Source organism: Camelus dromedarius, chromosome 32, assembly GCF_036321535.1.
Source record: "Camelus dromedarius isolate mCamDro1 chromosome 32, mCamDro1.pat, whole genome shotgun sequence".
NCBI classification, from domain to species: domain Eukaryota; kingdom Metazoa; phylum Chordata; class Mammalia; order Artiodactyla; family Camelidae; genus Camelus; species Camelus dromedarius.
This window is the reverse complement of record NC_087467.1, coordinates 21358755-21381988: the sequence shown is the minus strand read 5'-3', so window position 1 is coordinate 21381988 and position 23234 is coordinate 21358755. Positions and strand designations below refer to the sequence as shown.

At 50.5% G+C, this 23234-nt stretch overlaps 1 protein-coding gene across 1 annotated transcript; it reads right to left on the bottom strand.

Moving 5' to 3' along the window:
- Nucleotides 1–596: 596 nt before the first annotated feature.
- Nucleotides 597–22651, bottom strand: RAB12 (RAB12, member RAS oncogene family). The gene is made up of 6 exons (XM_064481604.1): nucleotides 22159–22651; nucleotides 10469–10529; nucleotides 5192–5330; nucleotides 3430–3519; nucleotides 2698–2802; nucleotides 597–1780 (listed from the first exon to the last, which is right to left on the bottom strand). The coding sequence occupies exons 1-6, from the start codon at nucleotides 22649–22651 to the stop codon at nucleotides 1667–1669; spliced, it is 1002 nt and encodes a 333-aa protein (XP_064337674.1). The 3' UTR covers nucleotides 597–1666.
- Nucleotides 22652–23234: the final 583 nt, after the last annotated feature.

The window sequence follows — 23234 nt, the reverse complement described above, 5'->3', positions numbered from 1 at the left end:
CACCACCCTTCTCTGGAACATTTTCATCTTCTAAACTACAACTCTGTTCCAATTCAACACTAACTCCCCTTTTCACCCTCTCCCCAGCCCCTGGACCCCACCAGGCTGTCTCTGTGGATCTGACGACTCAGGGCCCTCACACAAGTGGGATCACACAGTATTCGTCCTTCGGTGACGGGCTTACTGCACTGAGCACGACGGCGAAGGTCCATCCAGGTTGCGGCACTTGTCAGAAAGCCCCGTCCTCTATAAGGCTGAAGTCTTCTGCTGCACGGATGGGCCACACGTTGTGTATCCATTCATCTGTCCACAGACACTGGGGCTGCTGTCACTTTTTGGCTATTGTGAATAAAGTTGTGAACATTAGTGCACAGCATCCATCTGTGCCCCAGCTTTCAATTATTTTGGTGGGGAATACAGACCAAGGTGGGAGCTCTGTGTCGAAAACTTTTGCGAAATGGCCCAGGTGCCTTCCACAGCAGATAAGGCTGTTTTTTTCTTTTCTAAAACACTCACATGACTACGATGTGTTGTTTTGGAAGAATTATCGTCAAATCCGTAATTCACAACTGCACAAATAAATGTGGCAACTCAACTGTCATTCATAAATACAAAATTTTATTTGCACTTCATTAGTGTAGAAACACAATGCTTTTCATATCACGACACTCAAGACACGCCAAGTTATTCAAATACATAATGACTTATTCACCTTGACTAAACAGTGCAGTTTAATAAAGGAAGATCTGCCAAAGATAGAGTTCACAAATCCATTATCAGACCAGGAAAAAAGAAAAAAAGAACACAGTCCAGGCTTATATAGGAGTAAGCTTCACCATCAAGGGGGAAGTTTCATCATTACAAAGGTATAGAGAAGGTTTAGGCAAATACATGTGTGTTCTCTGATATAGTAAAATGTATCTCTTTAAAATTCCTTTAAACAGGATTGGTTTAGGACAGCAGCGTTCATTTCAAATCTTCTATTGTTTCAAAAACGTTTCTTTTTTGAATCTTTGTAGTTCTTAAAAGCACAGGACTCGTCCATTAGGAAACCGGAGAGATTCTTCGGCTCAGATCAAGTCAAGTCCTGCCCCTCAACTAGTCAGTTCTACTGGTATGTGAGGTGAATAAATAACCTTCGAGACGGCTACAGATGGAGCTTTGCTTTGTGGGAGACACTCCAATACCTCAAAGGCGCTACAGCTGGGAGAAATGTAAATAAAGAAAAAGCTTTCAAGATAGCTTTTTTCCCCCAAAAAGTCTTTAGTTTTATGAATTTTCTTTAAAACGGTAAGCAAAGCACCACATTCTTTCTTTTCAGACTATCTTCTGTCCTCATAAGAGAATTAACAAGGACAATTATATTATTTACTTCAAGACACATTATAGCTCTCATTTCTCCTGCTCTTCATATTAGAAGTACTACTGTCTCCCAGTGTACACAGATGAGGCACTGGGATCATGAATGAAATATAACAATTTGGAGGGAAGCATGTAATTCATAACCGAAACTTACCCAGGATTGCATATTTGCATATTTACAAGTTAGTGTATAGCTCTGACTTGGATTACAAAGTGCGAAAAGAAATTGTCGAAACGATTGTAGTGCAGAACGAAACACTTCCCTGTCCAGGAACCGCCACCGCTGTGTCTCCAACGTAGCACGTCAACAGCACCGGACGTGAGGTCGGGGCGGGGGCAGCTCTGGGGGGATCTCGGGCTCCGGCTGCAGTGAGAGGATGCTGTTGGATAGCTCGTTCCTTAGCACGTCCAGAGGCATCTGGAGAACAAAGGAGAAGAGACAGGTGCAGTTTAACCACACAATGTACAAGTCACTCTGCAAACCATGCCCTTGTGTAAAAACAAAGTATCTTTCAGAGAAAACTCTCCAAATCATCAGCGCTCACCTAGACATTAAAATATTAAGCCAAAAACTAAACCAGGTTTCAGGGAGCTTCATTCAACCCTTGCACAAACACCACCCAGCCTGTGTCATACCTTCCGGTGGAAGAAACCAGGCAGACCTCATAAACTGTTTCCAAGGCCCAGTGTAACGAAAATGTAATGTATCAAAGAATGAAAGATGGTTCTGTGACCTCAGGGGTTACAGCGTTACCAGAGAAAGAAGTGGCTTCTCTTGGCAATTACACAGACAACCCTGGTGTGAGAAGCATCTGACTGGAGCAGACTGCGTCACAGTAACGTAAGTGCACTTGAAGGTCTCACTAAGAAATCTTTAGATGTGATGCTGACAAACCCTGAGCAAGTGCTGCTGTTAGGGAAGCCATGTTTCCGCCGGTGGGGCCGCAAAGGGTCTTGTGATGGCCTCAGGCCCTTCAGATGGGCAGGGTGTGGAGGGGAGACAAGAACCCCCCCAACCCCGGCTGTATCTAACTTGATTCTTGTGGGAAAATGCAAAAAAAGAGGGAAGTGGATGTAAAACGCACAGCCCACTGTCACACCAGCTCCAGCTGCTCCCCCAATCCGTGTGTACGGCTGAGCCAGAAGCCTGGACGGGGCCAGCGTCCTTAGTGGACACTGAAACCCTGGGCTGAGCGCGCAGCTCCCTGCTCCTCCAGCCTGACAACCACCACCGTGCTTCCCTTTCTAAACACAAAGTTCCCAGCCAAAAAACAGCAAATGAAACAGAACAGGTTTCAGATGCAACACTTTCATGATGTAGGATTTTTTTTTTACCTTCTTCAGGATGTCATCAACAAGTTTCAGAAATATTTCGTCCACATTGAAGTTATCCTTGGCACTTGCTTCACAGAACCGCATCCCAGTTATCTGCTGTGCAAACTAAGAAAAAAATTATTCTTCTCTGTGGGTTCCATGCTACACAGCCTACAGGACAAGCACGAGGCCTGTGCCCAGGGAATCGTACCTCTGGGGCTTCTGCTTTAACCGGGGGTGGGGGGGCCCAAAAGTTTGGAGGACTCCTGTTTACCCTCAAATATAAAGTTCACGAGTGCAGCAAATTCCTATGTTATAAGAAAACAACAAAACAAATAAAATCCCTAAAGTGATACCAGGACCTTCAAGTCCAACTGTGTGCGCAAGTTTATAAAACTGCAGTGTACCTGACAGTTAAAGCGTGAGTATCACCGACTCTCCGAGGAAACCATGAAACCCATTACATGGTTTAAAAGAACGTTTCTCTGTGTAAAATGTCAGGATAGATTATATACATTATATATATATACATAAAATGCAGTAATATTAACATGTTTTTTCCTCTCCATGTCAAACCAAATTTAAAGGAGCAGGAAGTTAACAAAAGCAAACAAGGAAGGAGGATGTGATGGGGAGATAACTTGTATTAAGTTATGAAATAATTATAAAGTAACTTATTTAAAAGAAAAGGATGCCACGTGCTGGCCGTGCTGAGGTGGAGCTGGGGCCACCCTCTCCCGCTCCATTTCTCACCTTTTCTCCCTGCTGTCTGCTGATTTCTCTGTCCGTTTCACAGTCCAACTTATTTCCCACCAAGAGAAGTTCTGCGTCTTCTGAAGCGTACTGTGGGATGGGGAGAGAAGCTGCATCTCAGAGGCGGGCGTGTCACACGCCACGGGACACGCTGACCACCAGACACGCTGGCCACAGCCACACGTGCTTCTCCCTCCTTGAGTCTCTGAGCACCTGCTCTGTGTGGGCAGAGCTCCTGCCTGGCCTGCAGCGTTTCAGAAAGCATCGTGGTCCCAGGCCTGACGGACCCCAACGTTCTTAGCCTTTGACCCAAACTCCTAAGAATCTACCCTAAGGAAACGATTTGAAATACAGGCAAACTTCTATACTCAGTCAGAAATAAACTGAAAATCCCACAAGATACGTGAAGAATGAAATAAGTTCAGGTACATAAAAAAATAAAGTCATGATGAAACAAAACATATGCTTTGGAAGACCGTATATCTGACAAAGGAAGGCTGTGGTGACAGAATATTTAGTGAAATAAGCAGGATGTAAAACTACACGGAGTTCGGATGCAATCCAGTTTTTCTGGATGACAGAACTAAGGATTTTTAACATTTACTTTTGTGTTTGGTTTTTTGAATTTTCTATAATGACAAGGTACCATTAGTTTTATAATCAGGAAGCGTTAAGCTCCAGTTCTAAGTTAAAAAAATGTACCGGCACAGTAGAAGTGCTCTTTAAAAAGGTTAATGCCTCTTGAGTCACTCGCTGAATCTGGGGTAACCTCGAGCGTGACCTGAGACAGACTTCAGCACAAGGCACCTGAGTGGGTGACATCAGCCAGGGGACTCGGGCACACTCCATGGCTTCAGCGTCGGGGTTAGGGTCATCCTCACCATCGCAGAGCCCAGACCCGCTCTAGGCCCATCACCTCGGTAACCACAGCAACCCTGCTCCCTAACACATTTTAAAGAGGCAGACACTAAAAATGTGCTTGGTACAACCTGCAGATGGACATTCTCCAGCATCATCTAACAAACGGGTCAACACAATTTGTAAACAAAATTCAACTTCTAATACATTAAGTGTGCTTGTTATGCAAAGGAATCAAACATCAAATTACTGAATAAGGGGGAAGAAAACTCTCCAAATATGATCACTGCTTACCACCACATCTCCCCCTCAGTGGCTGTGTCTTCTCCATGTGAACTCTGGGTACCCATTTCTTAGAGGGGAACCCGCAGACCACATCAATCATACAGACCCAGATTATCTCTACATAGTCCATTGTGATCCAAAGGATAAGATCTTAGTTCACAATGAGGAGATGAAGGCCACCTAGAATTCTGAGGGCAAATGTCCAGTGATGACCCAGGTCCTTGGCGTGTCCACAGGCACAGTGGAGAAGGCCACCCCTGTGGGGCTGTCACTCTGTGGACACTCTGAGCTTGACTGTGCAAGCGAACTTTCTGCAGAAACACACAGTACTTGAATCTGATTGCACGGGAGCCACCTGACAGCGTGGAGTGAGCAATTCTGGGCTTTGACGTCAGACGGCCCAGGCACCAGGATGAAACCCCTGGCTTTATTATTTATAAGCTGATTCTGGAGACATTTACACTCTTCTCTGCCTCACGTGTAAGGCAGGACTACAGATCTACTCTGAACGCTGTCATCTGGATTAACGGACATTCAGCAAAAGTTCCCCTTCTTCCTTTGTGACAATGAACACCCACAAGCAAAGAGTTCTCATCTGAGACAAAAGTGTGACACCCACCTTGTCAATCATCTTCATCCACTTTGGCAAGTCATCAAATGTCTCCTTCTTCGTGATGTCATACACCAGTATGATCCCCTTGGCACTTCTGTAATAGGCTGAGGTAATGCTGTTGAATCTCTCCTGACCTGCTGTGTCCCTAAGAAACAGCAGATGTCAGTTCCCAAACAGCGCAGACTGGGGAGAGCCACGGCCCAACCGCTGGCCGACGCCTTCCGGGCACCAGGCAACTCCTCACACATCTGTGCACGTGTGCATATTCGTTATGAGCAGGGGCAGCTTTTCCGAGCCAGGCACATCCAAACAAAATCATAAGGAAGCCCCAATTTCTTTCAAACCAAGATTGTGAACATAAGTCAGTACCGTGTAAAATGGTGGAAAGTACAGCACCCTGTACACGAGGTAATTACCAACAATGACAAAATGCATCGATGGAAACTGGAACGATTTACAGCTACAACAACACTCTTTTAACCCAACCTGCTGGCGAACACGTGATTTTGCTGATAAGATGACCACGGGCCCCCACTAATGAAAAATGCTCTAGAATCAGTCTTAACATGTTCTTAATCTCTGCCAACAGAGTAAGTGGAAAAGGAGGAAGAGGTGGCCAAGTAGGTTTGCAAACACAGTCAAGTTCACGACTCTGCGACTGCTCCTTTGAAATCTAGACCTTTAATTCTTCTCCAGGAAAAGCTGCCTGTTTCAACATGAAGAATGACACAAGCTCGTTAACAGTGCACAGAAGCTGGCCGAGACCCACCTTCTCCGTCTAAGAAGCCAAGAAACTGCGTGAGAACCTCCATAAACTTACAAACGAGGCTCAGCAGAGCAGGTCTGCTGAGTAGGAAGACAGCTCCTTAGAGATGATCTATAGTTTAGCTTTTCCCAAAGCCCCCTAGCTCACGGCACACCCCAGGGGCACGTGACCCTCCCATGAAGCAAGCTTCGCTCCAGAGGCTGGCAGCCTCCCTGGGCCCCTGGCCGGGAGGCCTGGGGGCCGAGGCTGGCCTGCCTGGCCCACCACAGGCCCTCCACGTCCACGTGCCAAACAAGGCCACCCAGGTAACATGCAGAAGTGGGTGCCACTCCAAGGCACAATAAACTTTGTTTTTTGACCCAGAACTGCCCCCAAATTGGAAAACTGAAAATAGCGGGGGCTGAATCCTTCAGGATTTCTAACACCAACTGAAAGATACTAAAGGTGCCTTCAAAGTGGGTGAGAAGGGACTGACTGAGATACCATTTCACCCACACGAGGAACCAACGGATACAGTTATTTCTGGGATCCTCAGCCCTCAGGGGTGCACCTGATATTCTCAAACCAGTGAAGAGCGAAATCTTTCAGAGCATGATTTCTCCTCCTATCATGAGTGGTGGCTTGTTAAAATTTGATACAGTATTTTTAATGTTTTAAAAAATTGTCTGTGCTGTCTGAACACTTCTCATTCATTTCTTCTTTTTTAATGGAGGTACGGGAAGATGAACCCAGGCCCTCATGCACGCTAAGCATGCAACTCTGCCACTGAGCTATGCCAACTCCCTGTCTCAGTCGTTTCTTTAAAAGCAAAATAACACACGTTTTCTGCTCTGCAACCTGGGACGAGCACAACACAGCGGCTCCACCAGTTTACACAGCAGCTACACACAAGCTCTTCCCTGAGCGCTGCGGGAATTACACGCTTTCGCGAACCTTCATTCTAAGGATTTTAAGCTGGCTTCTAGTGCAAACCAATTTCGTATTCATTTTTATACACGTTCACTGAATTAGAATCCAGAAACTAGGGGCTCAAGAAATTAGAAATAATAGGAGTTTTCTGAAAATTATTTTTATTTTATCGTGGCAAGAACACAACACAAGGTCTACCCCCGGAGGCGTAGGTGCACAGTACAGCACCGTTACCTATGTCTAGGAGAAGCTTTAATAAAAATCCAGCTATCGAAGAATCAGAACAGTAAGAGGCATTTTTGATCTGTTTAAAATAAACGTCTTGCATGAGCAGCACACTTAGGAGCGTTAGAAACGCGGTGAAGGTAGCTGTCCCATCAGCCTGAAGTCAGACATGCACACAGGACAGAGGCCTCAATGTGCACAATCGGAGGGAATCTAACAAACAAATGACCCTGAACGCCAGCGAGGAAACATGAAGGCCACTCCTTAAACGCCGCTTTCTCTGCCTGGCTCTGACTGCTCGAGGCAGAAGAGCATGTTCCTTTGGGAGACTCTTTCCATATCCCCAAAATATCTGGCTTGCAAGTGTTTTTATTTTCTATTCCTCTCAAAAGTTCTTCTGCCTGATTCATCTCCCTCCTGAATTATCTGCTACCACGTACGGTCAAAGAGCCGAGTGAATGAAACCCAGTTCAGCTCAACAAGGATTCCTTACACACCTACTGAGCCAGGACTGAAAACTCCACGCAACTCTTCGCTTTCAAACAGCCACGTGACACCAAGACACCAATGCGCTGATCATACTTTTATCTGCCCAGAAAGACACAGAAGCCTAACATTTCCTGTCTTTAGGATGAACTTGAATTTCCACTGTCATAACAAAGAGCTGATTTCTGGAGATTTTCAGGTTGTTAACATCAGCTAAACCATCGTTTATTACAGGTGGAATATGATTTTGTTCACATTTCTCTCTCTGCTTCTGGGGCAAATTAAAAAATTTCTACAATCCTGTTTCCCCGGTCTGGTAACACAACCATGCTGTGAAAACGCAAAGGGCCTCATTTTTTGTGTTTACTGTGTCCACTTCAATGACACAATTCCTACTCTGCAGGCGGGAACCCACTTCAGAGTGTGAATGTTCTACCTCTTCAAGGAGAATGAAAGGACACAAGCTCGACGTCCCCGTACGGACGCGGGTTAGAACCACCTGCCCGACGGTGAACACTGCTCGACGGACAGAACCAAGCCGCCTCCAGATGAAGTGTCTATCTGCTCCTGAAGACAGGAGGCTGGCCTCTCAGTGCCAAGTCTGCTTCAGCACAACGACTCTGAGTCTGTGCATCGTTCCCGGGAGAGCATGTGGATGCAAGTTTGTGGACCACGTTCTGGTCGACGTCCTATTTTAGCTGTACTCCCACCAAGTTCTACGCACACACATGTAGAACACTTCTTCATGCAGAGACGGGAAAATGGTCCTTTTTCTAACCACAGATAATCAAGGAACTTAAATGCAGCGATGACATAAAATGTGACCTAAAAATATGACAATGACATCTGAGGCTTTTGGTAGATCCCTTAGACTTCTAGGGATCCACAGTAAATAACAGTTTCTATGGTTGGCTAGATCCAGAAATCATCAGGAAAGGACACGTTTCTTCTAACAAGCCCTCCTTGTGAAGACCGGCCCCAGCACCTCCACGGACTCAGCCCAGGTCAGCCCCCTGAAGAGCTCTCCCCAGCCACACCGGCTCCTCCCGCACCCTCGACTGTGACAGAGGGATGACAAGAGGCCCACGGCGAGGCAGGTGACAAAAGCCACAGCACAGGGACATCTCCCAATGCCAAACACACCGCACGTTGCTTTACATACTGAGCCACGCCTCCAGCTGGTCCCACCTACAGGGTGACAGTGGTGAAGAGAAAGGCCTCTTCCTTTAAATAAAATACTCCAGAAGGCAGACCCCTCCTGAGTCTCAGGTGGGGAGCGAGTAGCCGGTGTTTGCGGCCCACTGCGCACTGGTGAAAACCCCTCTGGGAAGGACAAGTTCTGCTTCCTCACTGATCCACGGGGGACCCCCAGTAGAAAACTGGCAGCTAGAGCCTCTTAGATCAGAGTCAGAGGGAGGCAGTTAGACTCCAGCAGGATCCAATGTCACCACCAAAAACGGCCTCAGGCGGGCAGGTTCCGGGGCACAGGACCTCGGACGTACGCCCTTCTGTAAGCCGGATTACCGCTGCTTGAGAGGGACCGAAGCAGCGACACGTTAATGGCGACGGGCCAGGATGTCATCGCTGTGACACTGCTGTTGCCCCCAGCAGCCTCACAGACAAGCTCACACGAGCCGTGTCCCCTTCGTGAGGCCACGTCTGCCAGAAAGGGTCTCCCCCACGGTGCCAAGTGCATGAGACTCCTCCCCAAGGCGGCCTTAACCTTGAAGAGCCGACAGTCAGAACAGCAGCTCCGCGAGAGCTGCACCACTGCTGCTCCCGGAGCTCGCGGCCAGGCAGCAGTGCACAGGACGCAGCCTGCTGCCTTCCCACTCCTGGGCGGACGACCAGAAGTAGGCGTTTTCGGTTTTTGCGTATTTAGGCATGACTGCCAACATTTCATCATCAAGCCCCAAACAAAAATACAGAAAACCAGAACAGAAGACAGAAAAGCACCCCGCACCCCAAAGTGGGGTAAGCAGCTCGCGAGGACCACGGGGACGTTACCTCGGGCGCATCCGTGGGCACCTGCGGGTCGGGGCAGCGGTGCCTGGACGGGACACGGATGAGGCATGGAGACATGGACAACACGCAAGCGCTAGGTGACCGGTGAAGCCAGAGATGAGGCGGCAGTGACCGCAGATGAGAGCAGACATACACAGGTGGACAGACACTCAGAGCTGAGGTGACCTGCCGGGAGGAGTTAGTAGCTGCGGGCACTGCGGCCGGGGCTCTGTTAAGACAAAGGGCATCTTCAGGACACCTCCACGGGGCCACGCGCTGCACCTCTCCTGGTCCCCTCTCTCGCGGCGGGGGCTCCCAGTGCTGACCAGTCATCACCAACACGGCTGGTTGAGTCTCTCCTACAACCCTGACGTGCGGAAGGGCTCGGGGCTCCCGCCGCGTGGACCAGTGATGCGGCCGGGAAGGCGCACATCCCACTGCTGTGGTCTCGCGGTGCCGCCAGGCACACGGTCTGCGGGTGATGGGCCCTGAAATCGTGCAACTCTGGATATTCCGGGAGGGACATCCTGGACCCTCTCTGAAGGCTCTCAAAGTGACGTTAAAAACATGAAGACACACATCTGAGCCATCATTTGAACAATGACAGTTTTGTCAAATGAGTTGAAACTAGAGATAGAAGGCCCCACACTCACTAGCTGTCATGAAAGTGATATTCTTCCTTCCACACTCCCGTGTGCAAACGGGGTCTGAGACAAGTGGACTCTTTTCTAAACCCTCTCTCTTGAAGGAAGCTCCGCTCACTTCATCTGAACGTGAACGAAGGGGAGGGACCCGCATGAGAGACAGACCAGCTCGGACAGCGACTTGTATTAGACAAGCGTATGGATTGTTAAACACACATGGCAATTGCTGGGGGCAGAGTCCCCACTTACCAGATCTGTAATCTAATTTTCTTTCCTCTTAGCTCTACGGTTTTGATTTTAAAGTCAACACCTGTAAATAAAACAAATGGTGATAAAGCAAAATTATGTCGTCATCGGTCATAATGATCATACTCTTTGCACACTTTTGTACCACTACCAGAAAAACAGACAAAAACCAAAAAAACCTGATCTCACAAAATCCCAAAAGGAGAAAGCAGAAGTCCGCCAGTTTCCGTGAAGACCCGGTGGATTCTGCGCTTCCGCACACAATTCTCGGCAGCCACGCTGTGCCGTGTTTTACCCTGACCCCGAGTGGCAGCCTTTGCTGGTCACAGGAAGAGTTTGTTATATCACAGGTGGAGCAGAAAAACTATTTAAAAATTACAACTAGTAATTACGTGAGTGAAGGGATGGCTTTAGAAGCGCGTTATCTTGGGGAAAGTTCTCCCATGGACACTCAGTCTTGATTTCAAACAGCCTTGGGCCGAATGTAAAAACTATTCCCCTAAAGGTCTCCATGTTCGCAGACGGTGACTTGATCGTACTGTCAGGAGTGCGGAAGAGGAGTTATCTTTTAATAATTCATTCACACAAATTAACAAGTCCGATTTCAATTTTTATTTACTTTAATAGTAACAAGCAAACCACTGAGCATCACCACCCCTTCCAAATCAGTCCTTAAAGCTTTGGATAATTTAAAAAAACCCTAAATTTTCATCTGCAGATGTTACCGTACATGCTTCTCCGTTATAGAGAACGTGAAGACTTCAAAAATATTTTTTACACAATTTTCACAACTAAGAAAAATAAACCAAAGGGATCCTGCTAAACGGGGGGACTGGAAACATATTCTTCACAGGAACGACTTCCTGATGGCTTCGTGGGACCCAGGGGCCCGACGCTGCCCGGCCCCTAACAGGCAGGGGGTGAGGGGGTGGCCCGCGTCGGCCAGTGACAGACAGGGACCCCCTCCCAGACCCATTTGCCGGGCTGATGCAGCTCTTGGAGGTCAGATGACCTTCTTGAGATGAAGCCCAGAACACGCGACTAGCTTTTATAATTAGTAACGCCCTGCGGACACCAGTGCAACCAGCAGACGTGTTCACAGCCCTGGGGCAGCCTCCCCTGTCAGGTCTGCACAACAAAGTCACAGGAGCAGAACATGCTGCAGCCGGAGACACGGCTGCTGCACTTCAGTGCTTCACCCCTCGCACCAGACGTGACTTCCAAGGTTGGGGAACGTGGTGAAGCCAATTCCACTTTCAGTTCTGGAACAGCTTTGTTTTCTGCAGTCAAATGACGCTCTCCAACAGGCCCGAAACAGGAAGCACGTCTGTGCACGACCAACATCCTCCAACAGAGACCAGACAGCCAGCCACAGGGAGGGGCTCGACGTGACGTTCCCAGGACGCGGAAACCAGCCTGGGCAGATCTGCGGTGTTCTGATTTCAAAAAGCCACAGTGCAGGGACAGAACCCCTCCTTGCTGATGTTAGCACGAAGTTAGGGCCTCACCATGCTGCTCTGTGATGGCAGTTTACAAATCAAATTCATATGGTGTCATGTCCACCATTCTGTTTTGCTTTTGATTCCCGCGCCTTTGATTTTTTTTTTTCCTTTTTAGTTAAGGGAGCTGCAACACTTGTAAAACTTGTCACAGTGCCTGCAACATTTTATGGAAAAGAATTGGCAGACAATCCTTCTCTATGAGCTCTGCTTCAAGTCAGCAAAGAATCCCTTGAAACAGCCAAAGCAAATAGTTTCTGTTTTGATTAGGCTGTTTTCTCTGCTAAGAACTGTTCTGAGCCTGAACATGCCAGACACTTTTTCTTCCCCAACCAACTTGAACAAGGTTTCACTTGGGCAGTCCTGCACTAGGACTATTTTGTAACCACAAAGGTTAACAAATTAAAATAAAAGGAAAAGGCCTTAACAGTCACAATCAAGAGATACATGAAGTTTTCACGTGATTATAAATACACCACTAAATTCAACAGAACAGAGCACAGGGAAGAACTGACAGTGCGTAGGATCAAGACTCTGTTCTTCACCAAAAATGAAGACTGTCCAGTTTCAGTGAAGATTACTGACATCACTAACAAAAACAGAGAAATGCCCAGTAGCCAGATCTAAATTCTGTAAAAGAAAACAGCTCATTAAAATGGTCCTTTCCCCTGAATGCAGTCTCCTTTCCCATATCTAACAGCCACTAAGTAATGATAAAGGTTGGAAACTTATTCCAGTTTATGGCTCAGAAACAAATCCATGTACCAAAGCACGTGACTAAATATTGTTTTAAAAGGTTTTTGCATCAAGTCAAACGTCTCTCTTAATGTTGTGTGTTTTCAACTCTGCATGTCACAGAAATGATACTGATCCTTAAATAAAAGGCTAACAGCCACCAACAGCCTCAAACAGGGGATTCGTTTTGGGAGAAATTAGCACAGAGACTCCGGGGCGAGGAACGCCATCCAGGACCCACGTTTACAAATAAGGGACAAAGAAAGGTGGCAGCTTTTGTTGAAAATCCAGATTCCTCTGGGTGTCTTGAGTAAAAGGTGCAGCAACCAGCACCCCCTCCATCAGGTGGTGGGACAGTCCCTGCCCTAAAGACCTGAGTCACACAGACCCCGGGCACCTGCAAAGACGTGTCCTTCCCTGCTGCTCTCTCTTCTCAGAGACCCTCCTGTCTGCCCAGAAACCTCTGCAGTCCCAGGTGGTTTCCCACCTGAACCTCCTGATGGCCCTGCACCTCCCCCTCGGTCCTCATCCACGTCCCCAGGTCCGCTCCCCTCCAGCCCTGACCGCATTGTTTTGTCGGTCTCCAGGACCAGGTAGAAACCCCACGCTCTCTGAGGACGTCACAGCCAGCTCCGGAGCCCAGAGCACTGCCTGGTCCAGGACAGAACTCAGCACCTCTGCCAAGTGGAACCGCCCCTCTTCTCCAATCAAACGCTGGATGCGCAAGGAGAAATGCTGATTCTCTTTGCAAGTATGAGGTAACTCAGGTCTGACGATTAAACACACACACACACACACTCGCGCGCACGCTGAGTCGCAGGAAGGAAGGGCGGATGCTCTGTCCTGAGGGCGTCTGGGGGCAGAGCAGCAGGAAGCGGGTGCTCAGCACCCACGTGTCATCCTGGAAACGGAGAGCTTTATTTCTCCTCCAATTCCTGTTACTGATGGTAAATCCTTTGTGGATGGACAGCCTTAATGTGCCCATATCCTCCCTCCACACACCCCTCCCAGGGCTTGATTCCAGTAGTTTCCTGTAGTTGATTCCGGCACACAGCAGGGAAGCCGGCACCCACGTGACTGTTCTGCTGGGTGACAGGAGCCCACCTGTCCTCAAGTTTACCAACGTGCAAAGTCTTCCTAGAAATATTCCAACCAGGAAGGACACAGCCACAGGGCTGTCACCCCGCTTTCTATCAAGACTGTTCTGTTCCAGCTGCTGCGTCTTCCTGATCTTAACTTCCTTCAGTGACAGTGACAATGGGTATCCGTCAGACCCTCTGTGCTGACATCCCACACTCGGGCGCCTGCAGCTGCCCAGCGGGCTGGCAGACCCTCCTCATCTTACAGAGGAGACACCGGAGCGACAGAGGACGAGGCACTCTGCTTCAAGGTCACATCGCGTGCCAGTCGAGAGGCAGAACCTAGATTCAACTTCGTAACATCGCCCACAATCAGAGGTTATGACAAAAGTCAGATGCGTGGAAACTAGGAGAAGTGCGAAAATTTCAGCAGACGGCCCAGAATCAGCATAATCGGGCTGCTGGAAAACAGAGCTTAACTTCGCACTGTCCTCTCTGGATTCATCTCCCGTAAACCTCAGCAAGGTCACGAAGAACTGTCCTCCTTTGTGCTGGTGGGATTTCAAAGCCCCCTGAAGGCAGAACATTCCCGAAAGAACCTGACTCCACTGCACTTTGCTGGGGCATGGGAAGCTACAAAAATGAAAACAGCAGAAATAAACAGAAGCTTCTCCCTTCTCATTCCCTTCCAGCAGAAAGCTAAATAAAAGCAAAACTGACACAGTGGCCGGTGGCTGTGGTTACAGCTGATGGGCCGTCCTCTTGGCCCACCGGCAACAGCAAAGGCCGGGCGCTGGCACCAGACTATGATTTTAGTTTACGTCCCACTTTCAGGAGGTTGAAGGATTTCACAGACTTCAAAATAAGCCCCGATTCAAGCAGCAATGTCACTGCCACTTGATACTCACCACCCTGCGGTTCACACGCTGGCTTTTCCCCCAAGGACACAGGTCTTTTGCAGAGTCACTCAGCCTGGGACACAACACTGCTACTAACGGAGAGGCTTCCCAGCACTTACACGGAGTTGACAGTGAGGAAGTATGCTAAGAACTGGGTCAAGGTCAAGGTCACAGACAGAGGCCCGTCTAACATCAGATCACTTGACCGTGAGTCCAGCCCCCGCCTCTCCAGCACCTTCCCGGGGAGAGGACAGGACGGAGCCCGCAGGAGAGCACCTGACAGAGGCCGGGTGGTGCTCACCAGCAGCAGGTAGACCAGCTTCCCGCACCGTCTCCGGGAGGCACCCGGGCCTGTGTAAGCCCATTGCTTAATATTATCTGGGCTTTTCCAACTTAAGCCAAGTTATGAGAATTCAAGGAAACAGAAACTAAGCCTGAGATTGTAAAATACATGACTGTCCCAGAAGTGGGCACTATTAACATAGGTACGATAACTTCGTGTCGTTAAAAAGCATTTGCTTTCCGGCCCGAGGATGTTAAATGTCTGCCCCAAGCCTGAGGAGCCCTGCCTCTGAATCCAGGCGGGGCGTGCCTGTGGCCCTGCACTGGGCTGGAACAGACACAGCTGCCCAGGGAGGGAAGGGGTGGCTCTCCCCACGGTCAGGGTCAGAACTGCCTCTCACGAGTTTCCTGTGCCCCAAGTGCTGTTCTGAGGTGTCCGTGTACATCAACTAGCTCACTGCAGAGATCTTTTGGACAATTTCGTAGGTAGAAACAATCATTGTTTCCATTCTCTGGATGAAAAACTGAGGCCAGAGTGGCCAGCTCCTTGCCCGAGGTCAGCAAGCCACTGTGCGTGGGTGCGCGGGGTGGAACCCGGGCTCCTGAGGACACACCGTGTGGCCTCCCTTGATGACTCCCTCCCTGGAGGGAGCTGTGAACATGTATTTAATGTCAAAAAAGAACTCTGTGTTGCCAGGGAAGTATTATAGAAGCAAGAGGGAGGGGCTGGCCGGCTCGGACAGATGGCTCCTGCACCAGCAGGCCCGGCTCTGCCCCCTGGCACCACAAAGACCCTGTCTGAAAAGCAGGAGTCACCTCGGCCTCTTGGTCACAAGAGGAAGAGAATGTCGGTGCAGAGGAAGATCTGGAAAATGACCCCAGGTGATTAAATGGTGGGTCAATAGTGTTTTCTTCAAATGCAAATACTAACCTGACTACTGCTCAGGCCGGTCCCTGAAACAGACGCAGGACGGTCAGAGCTTTGCCCCCTGACCCAGGTCGCGTGCTTACACGCTGAACGACTTCTTAGTGTTTCAGTCTCCGCGTCTGGAGCATAAACTAGGAGGAGAAGGGAAGGTTCACAGTTGCCTTTTCTGGCCCAGGGACATAAGCTATTTCATCCCCATCCATTCCCGCAGCCGGAGACAGAAGAGTGTGAGTTTTGCTTCTTTTTTCTTTTCACGAAGGAAGAAACTGAAGTGAAGTCACTGGCCTACAGACACAGCGAGCAGAGCTGGGACTTGAATCCAGGACCGTCTGCCCAGCCCTCCCTGACCCACTCTTCCTGCTGATCACACTCCGTGGGGGAGCACCTAGGATGGCAGGAGTGGCCAAGGAGCAGGTCCAGTGTTTCCTTTAAATGAAAAATCAGGAGTGGAAGTCTGGCTGTAGGCGTGCGAGTGTGCAGCAGCGTGCAGAGCAGCAGCAGGCCTGGGGGGGGATCCGGGGGGTCCTCACTGGGGAGGCTGTGCCTTCGCCCCGGACATGCCTCAGGGAGTCCTGAAGTTTCTGTGTTAAATTACACTGGGACAACCAGGAGAGTTTCATTTATTCACGGGCAACTTCCACCACATGCTTGCCTGAGGTGGGTCTGCAGGTGGTTGTTTGGTTTGGAAACTAAGAAGGCAGTACAGTCAGCACCAGAGAGCAAGCAGGAGGCTGGCGGGGGGAGGGGGTGAGAGGTTTCCTATTCTGTTAAGCTTGGGTGGTATTTTCTAGTTTTAAAGAGTAAAGATTTAAAAACAAAACAAGACATAATCACATTCAATTAAGGGTGCTATTTTGGGCCTGCAGTTCTGGTTTTCTAAACACTTTCCGAAGGTCAAAGGTGTGCAATTCAAGGACAAAGGGAGAAGAGCCCACTCCTTCCCCTGCTGGAGTGTAAGGGCGCCGCCCGGTCCACAGGGACCCTCTCCATGGCTCGCTCCCCTCCTGCAAGGGACAAATCAGCTCAGCGCTTTGTGCCCCAGGGAACGGCCAGCAGACCAGCGTCTCGCAGGAGTGTGAGCCGCCTGGCACCAAAAATGTGCTGACTCCCGTACAAAGCTCTGCTTTCTTCACAAGTTCAAACAGGTGCTTAATTAGAACCATGTTTCTGGCACGGGAGGCTGGAGGACACCGCGGCCCCGTCAGCTCCTCCAAGGAGCCGGGTCTGCCTTCCAAGGCCGGTCCCTGGGTCCCTGGCAGGGGGTTGGCAGACCCCACTGCCAGAGGAGAGGCCACCTCTCAGGGCCTGGTCACTCTTGTCCTGCACAACGAGACCTTTCTTCTCCAGCAAGAGTGCCCGACAGTCAAAGAATTTAAACAGATTTATAATCAATCTCAACAACCTGATGGCAGCTTTTCGCACTTTCTTTGAAGGACAGCGACTCCATCCCACAAACGCGTCCTGCACAAGCCCGTCGGCCTGCCTGAGGCTCATTAAACAAGCCAAGTCACACACGCAGAGCACATGCGGGCACGAAACCGAATGTTCCTCCCACGCTCCCATCTCCCTGAGTCATGGTGTTACATCATCCTGGCAGGGGAGGGACCGGCGGCAGAGCCTCGGCGTCTGGGCTCCGGACGGGGCATTCGGGACTAAGTGACACGCTCAGGCAGCTCCGCCGCGGCTGGGAAGGCTGCGCATGATCACAGAAGGGCAAAATCAAACACACAGCTTAGAATTTCAGTCCAGTGTTAAATGTTCCTCCTGGGCTTCCTGACAAAAACCCCGACCTACATTTCCAGAACAAAGTACAAGCAGGCAGGTTCCCTTGACAGCGGTCCCACTGCTTCTGGGCAAAGCAGACTGGCTCCTGGTGGCCCGCGTCTCATCCAGTCAGCGAGGTAGGTGACAACCTACCATTCAAGGCCAGTCCCCAGATGGCCACACCTGCACGAGGTCCACATCCGCCTGTTTCTCAGACCCCTCCATTCTGCTTCCAGCTCCACTGCTGGCCCCACTGACACACAGTCCACCTGCACCCTGAGGTTTCCCGCCCCGGGAGCCCCATCCCCACACAAGACCCAAGGGGAGTGCTCCCCCTGAGAACAGAGGCTATGACACGTAGCTGAGGGAGGACAGGGCTTCAGCCAAGACCACCTGCCCTTGGGGTCGGGCTGGGACTAGAATGCATCACTGCAAAGTAAGAAAGATGAAGGCAGGGCAGTGAGGTCCTCAGACTAAATTTAAATAATTTGGAAATCCTGACATTGTCTTTCCTGATTTTTTTGGTCTACTTCATATTAAGTTGTCTTTTTTTTTGCTTTGAAAAGTTGGTGACAGTGGGTTTTTTTTTTTAAGTCCTTCTGTGGCAAAATAAAAGAATGGCAACCCTGTGTTGGCCTCTGGCACTTTGGAAGAAACTTTACTGTCCAGGAAAAATCAGAATTCTAGTCTAAACTGTCTTACTCCTCATTTTCCTCTATTTAAATATGCCAGATTTGGGGACATTTTAATAGATATGTAAAAGGCTTAAGATATTTGACTGACTGAATATTTAGGTAAGAAATGCAATTCTTAGAGCATTATTTTAATGCCCAGAAGAAAGTGACAGACACAGTTAAAGAAAGTCGATTTCAACGACACCGCAGGGTAACGAGGTACGTGGGAAAGCGCTTCATGGTGTCCAATTCTGAACTGTCAGGATTTTCACAGAGTAAAGTAAATCCAAATCTCCAAGTCAGCTAAGGAGCAGACACACAGAACTCAACTCAGCCCTGGCCCTGACCACCTGGGACCTCTGTGTCCTTGCGGGTGAGCTGTCTACCTTTTGGGACTTGGCGTCCTCACCTGCAAAATGGGGAAACTTTCAGGACTGCTGTGAGGTTTAGAAAAGGCATCCTTTTGTTGGTACACAGTATGGGCTCAAGAAACTGTAGAACGTGGAATTCTATAGAACATACCACTAACAGAACGCAGTCTTTCACATGCAAAGACAATACATTACTCATCCAAAGCCACAAACTAATTGGTGGCAGAGCTTAAATCAAGAGCCCAGCCTCCTAAATCCTGTTCTAGAGTTTTTCTAGAATGTAACGCTGCTTGGCGGGGCGGAAAGCGGGGGAGCAGGCACTGCCTGCTAAAACCATTTTGATCCAAACAAAATTAACAGCTACCTTCCAATAGGTTATATAAAAGTAAAACAAAGGTTGACAAATACATAATTTTATGTCTTCTGGTTTTTGGTAGGGGGTGGATTTAGACAGACAGTTGTGAATTTCTACAGCCACAGGTTATTTTCCATTCCCCAAATTTCAAAAAGCTGCTCTTGGGCCTTTCCAAGAACCTGTCCAACTATGCTAGCTGGACCAGACTATGTAACTCGACTCCACAAATATAAAATCCCATTTGAAAATACGCCACCTAGACAATTTTCATTAGACAGGTCAATGATTAACAACGGTCTACTTTTCATACACCGGTGAGTTCTGTGTGTCTTTTAAACCAAATCAACTTCTGATCTGATTAATAATATAACCACAACAAACATCAACATTCTGCTCATTCATAACTTTACAACATAGGCTTATTATCTCAGCCCCTTGGGGATTTTGGCTATGCTCTTTTCTAGAAAGTCCAGCGAGTCTGATTTGCTTTATAAAGGCGCTCACCGGAGATGCTGGCTTCCAGCCTGAGGTCTGCGAGGCCATCGCCTGCCTCAGTGACCCACCGGGCCTGCACCTGCTTTGGCTGCGGCTGCGGCTGCGGGGCCCCGGTCTTTCCCAGACCCGGCGTCCCGGGCAGCAGCGTCCCCAAGGCTGCCCTGCAGAGAAGACTCCATAGAAGAATCTGTGTGGGGCTGCCTGCTCCCTGCACACCTGACCAACCGGCCTCAGAAGAACCCTGTGAGCTACCTGCTCAGACGGGAGGCAGTCAGGTGGGGAAACCACAACCCAACACCACACCCAGCGCCACATTTCAATAGTTTTCCTTAAGGAACTCGAGGAATGAACTTATCTTCACAGCCTTCGGGGAAGGAGCACACCACCCCAAGGGGAGGGGCTCCCTCCGGCCCCCCAGACACGCTGCACACACGTCTCTGCTGCCCTGGTCAACACGCAGCACCCTGCTCCCCACCCGTCTGAGCCCCATCTGGTCAGAGGCTATGTCCTCTTTGGCACTTAGGCCCACCCCACCCCCACCCCCCGCCGTGGGTCGCACGGCCCAGCACACAGCAGGTGCTCAGTAAGTGATTGGGTAAGTGGAAGGAAAAAGCAACTCAGTGGCCGAGGAGGTCGAAGGGGGCTCATTAGCTAACTGTCCTCACACTCTGGGTCAGACCAGAAGTTACCCTTCTCTGAACTTCCCACGATTAAGAAATACTTATCAAGCCAAGAGCCACAGACTACATATGGAGGAAACAGAAATGAGCAAGACAAGATCCAAGTGCATGAAGAACCCCACAGGGGTAGCAGTGTGGGGAGGCGTGTGCATGTGTATGTGTGTGTATTTACGTTTGTTTGCTAAGGGGACAGAGAAACCAACTGCCGGGTCTCCTCGCTTCCTGGTTTCTTCCTGATCCCCAAACACCCTATGCAATCCTGCCTGATTAGGTTCACCGTCTCCCTGCCAGGGCTGTACCCAGAGGCCTTCACGGCTCCAGCGGCTGTTGGAGAAGGTCCACACTCCTTGGCATGGCTGCCAAGGTCTCAAAGCATTCATTCCCCATGTCCCTGAACGAGTCTTTCCTAGATCATGAAGGTGCTACTCCACTTGGCCCCGAGTTAGAAAACCCCTCATCTCTCCTCCACCCCGTCCTAAAGGGCACCTGTGCTCACCCCATCTCCCGCTCCGTCCACGCAAGCCCTGTTAGCCCCCGTTATGCCTTTATCACACAGTACAACTGTGCTATCCCTCACTTTACGTAATTTTAAGCGTGGAGTCATGTAAGCTAATTCCTAATTGATTTTGGCTCTATTTCATTTATCTCAGCTACTAAAGTAGCAGCCCAAACCCTCGGCTGATGGGTTACTAACTCCCTGTGCTTTGTATCATCCAAGAGTAGATATTTGAAACAGGTCTGAGCTGTGCTACTGAACTTAACATCATGGTCCCAAGGCCAAGATCTCAAAAACAAACTGGGGACAGAGAACACAAATACTTCCAAAATGATCTATTATAAAAAAAGTATTAAGGGAAACACATTTTCACGAGCAAAATAAAAAGACAACACAAAAACTGGTGTCGGGGTTGGGTGAATTTTCCAGTAAGACATTTTAAATATTTTGTTACAATGACAACCCCTAACTATCACCTTGAGATGACTGCTGGTTACAATACAAAATACAGGTACAGCTATGTGAAACGATACTTTCAATTCTGAATTTGCGCTCTGAATTCTTAATTTCATATTTACCTACTGTTTATTGATTCCCGGACCTCCCCTAGGGGAATCCCTCCTGCCTATTACTGAAGGTGACTGCTCTTTATTTTGAAGAACTGTCTCATCTGCGGGGTTCCCCCACCTTTAACAGCTTTCACGGGGTTTTCCATAGAAACAAAAGCTCCCCACGCTGGTCTGACCGACCGCAACGCCAAGGCTCGTCCATGTGACTTCATCAGAAAACTTCCCCTGCAGTTCCAATTTTACAACCTCAGGACCGGATACTTCCTGCCCCCGGGCGTTACCGCAGTTACTTCGCTGAACTTCACCTACCTGGCGGCGCCGAGGCCTCCTCCCTACTTTTCGAGTCCCAGGGTTATTTGAGGTCACAAACAGCTCAAGTCCCTCTGCCCGCGTTTGTAGTTAAAAGAAGATACTCAGGGGCGTGTTGGTCTGATATTCCCCTTAGACCCTCCAGAGGGAACTTACAACTTCATTATCTCCGCGCAACCAAGAAGGGAGTTCACAATGATTAAATAAGCCGAGGTTACAGTGGGGAAAGCTAAGGCACCAAAATTCGCCACAGATGACCCCCTCTGGCCATCGAGCCAGGGCACAGCTCCGAGCCCGCCCCACCGGCCGCCCGCCCCACCTGTCACCCCCTTCTTCCTGAAGAGCAGTGTGGGGGCCGAGTTTCCACGGAAAGATGCTCACACCGTCTCCGGGCGGGAAGGGACCCGCGCCTCACCGGCCTCGTGACGAGTCTGAGCGGGGACGGAGGTTTCGGTCTGGCCTCAGGCAGGGGTGGAGGGCGCCCCCGGCCGTCCCCGTATGCATCGCCCAGCCTGCTGCCCCGCGAGGCCCCAGCGCGCGGCCCGGCGCCAGCCTTACCCACGGTGGACTTGCAGGCCTCGCAGAAGGTGTCGTCGGTGAAGCGCTCCATCAGGCTGGTCTTGCCCACGCCGCGGGAGCCGATGATGATGACCTGCAGCTTGAAGTCGGCCGGTCTGGGGGGCTGCTTCCTCCGGCGGGCCTGGCCGCCCGACAGCGCCGGGGAGCCCGAGCCCAGGCCGCCGCCGCCCGCGGGCCGCCTCTGCAGCGCGCCGCCCGGATCCATGCACGCATGCGGCCCCCGCGCGGCCCGCTGCCCGCCGCGCGCCCCGGGCCCCGGCTCCCCCTCGGCCTCCGCCGCGCGCCGCGGGTCGGCCACGGGCTGGGCGAGCGCGCGCCCGAGCGGCCCCGGCGGCCCGCGGGCTCCGCGCTGCAGCTGCGCCGCCGGCCGGCTCCCCGCGTCCGCCTCGCCGCCGCCGCCGCCGCCGCCGCCGCCGCCGCCGCCGGGGGAGGAGGAAGGGAAGCAACTACTCCGCAGCAGCGGCAGCAGCATCCCGGGCGAGGCGGGGCGACAGCGCAGGCGCGGGCGCGCGGGGCGGGGCGCAGGAAGGCCGGGCGCGCGCCCCCTGCCGGCCGGAGGACCGCCCGCCGCGCCCACTGGCCACCGCGCCTCCTCCCCGCGCCCCCCAACCCCGCTTTCCCCCACCCTCTGCTCGGCCTCCACTGCCCTTTCTTCCCTCTCATTTCTTTTTGTGGGGGGGTAGGGAGAGGGGAGGCAACTAGGTTTTATTTATTTATTTATTTTAACAGAGATACTGGGGATCGAACCCAGGACCTCGCATGCACGCACTCTACCACTGAGGTATCCCCTCCTTTCCCCCATTTCTTTCTGCCGTGCTTTTACCTTCCCTTTCTCCTCCATCCCCACCCCCCTTTCCTATTTCAATCCTCTTTACCTTCTGTCCTTGAGCACAGCCCCCAAACACCAGCCCAGTGTATTAACCATCTCCCCCAAATCTGTTACACTCTCCCGAACCACTGCCGCAAACTTGCACTGTCCCCGGGGGCTCGAAAGTCCCCGGCCAGCTCCCGCTAGACACCTGCCCCCACCTTGGCGCCGGACCCACCCTCGCTTG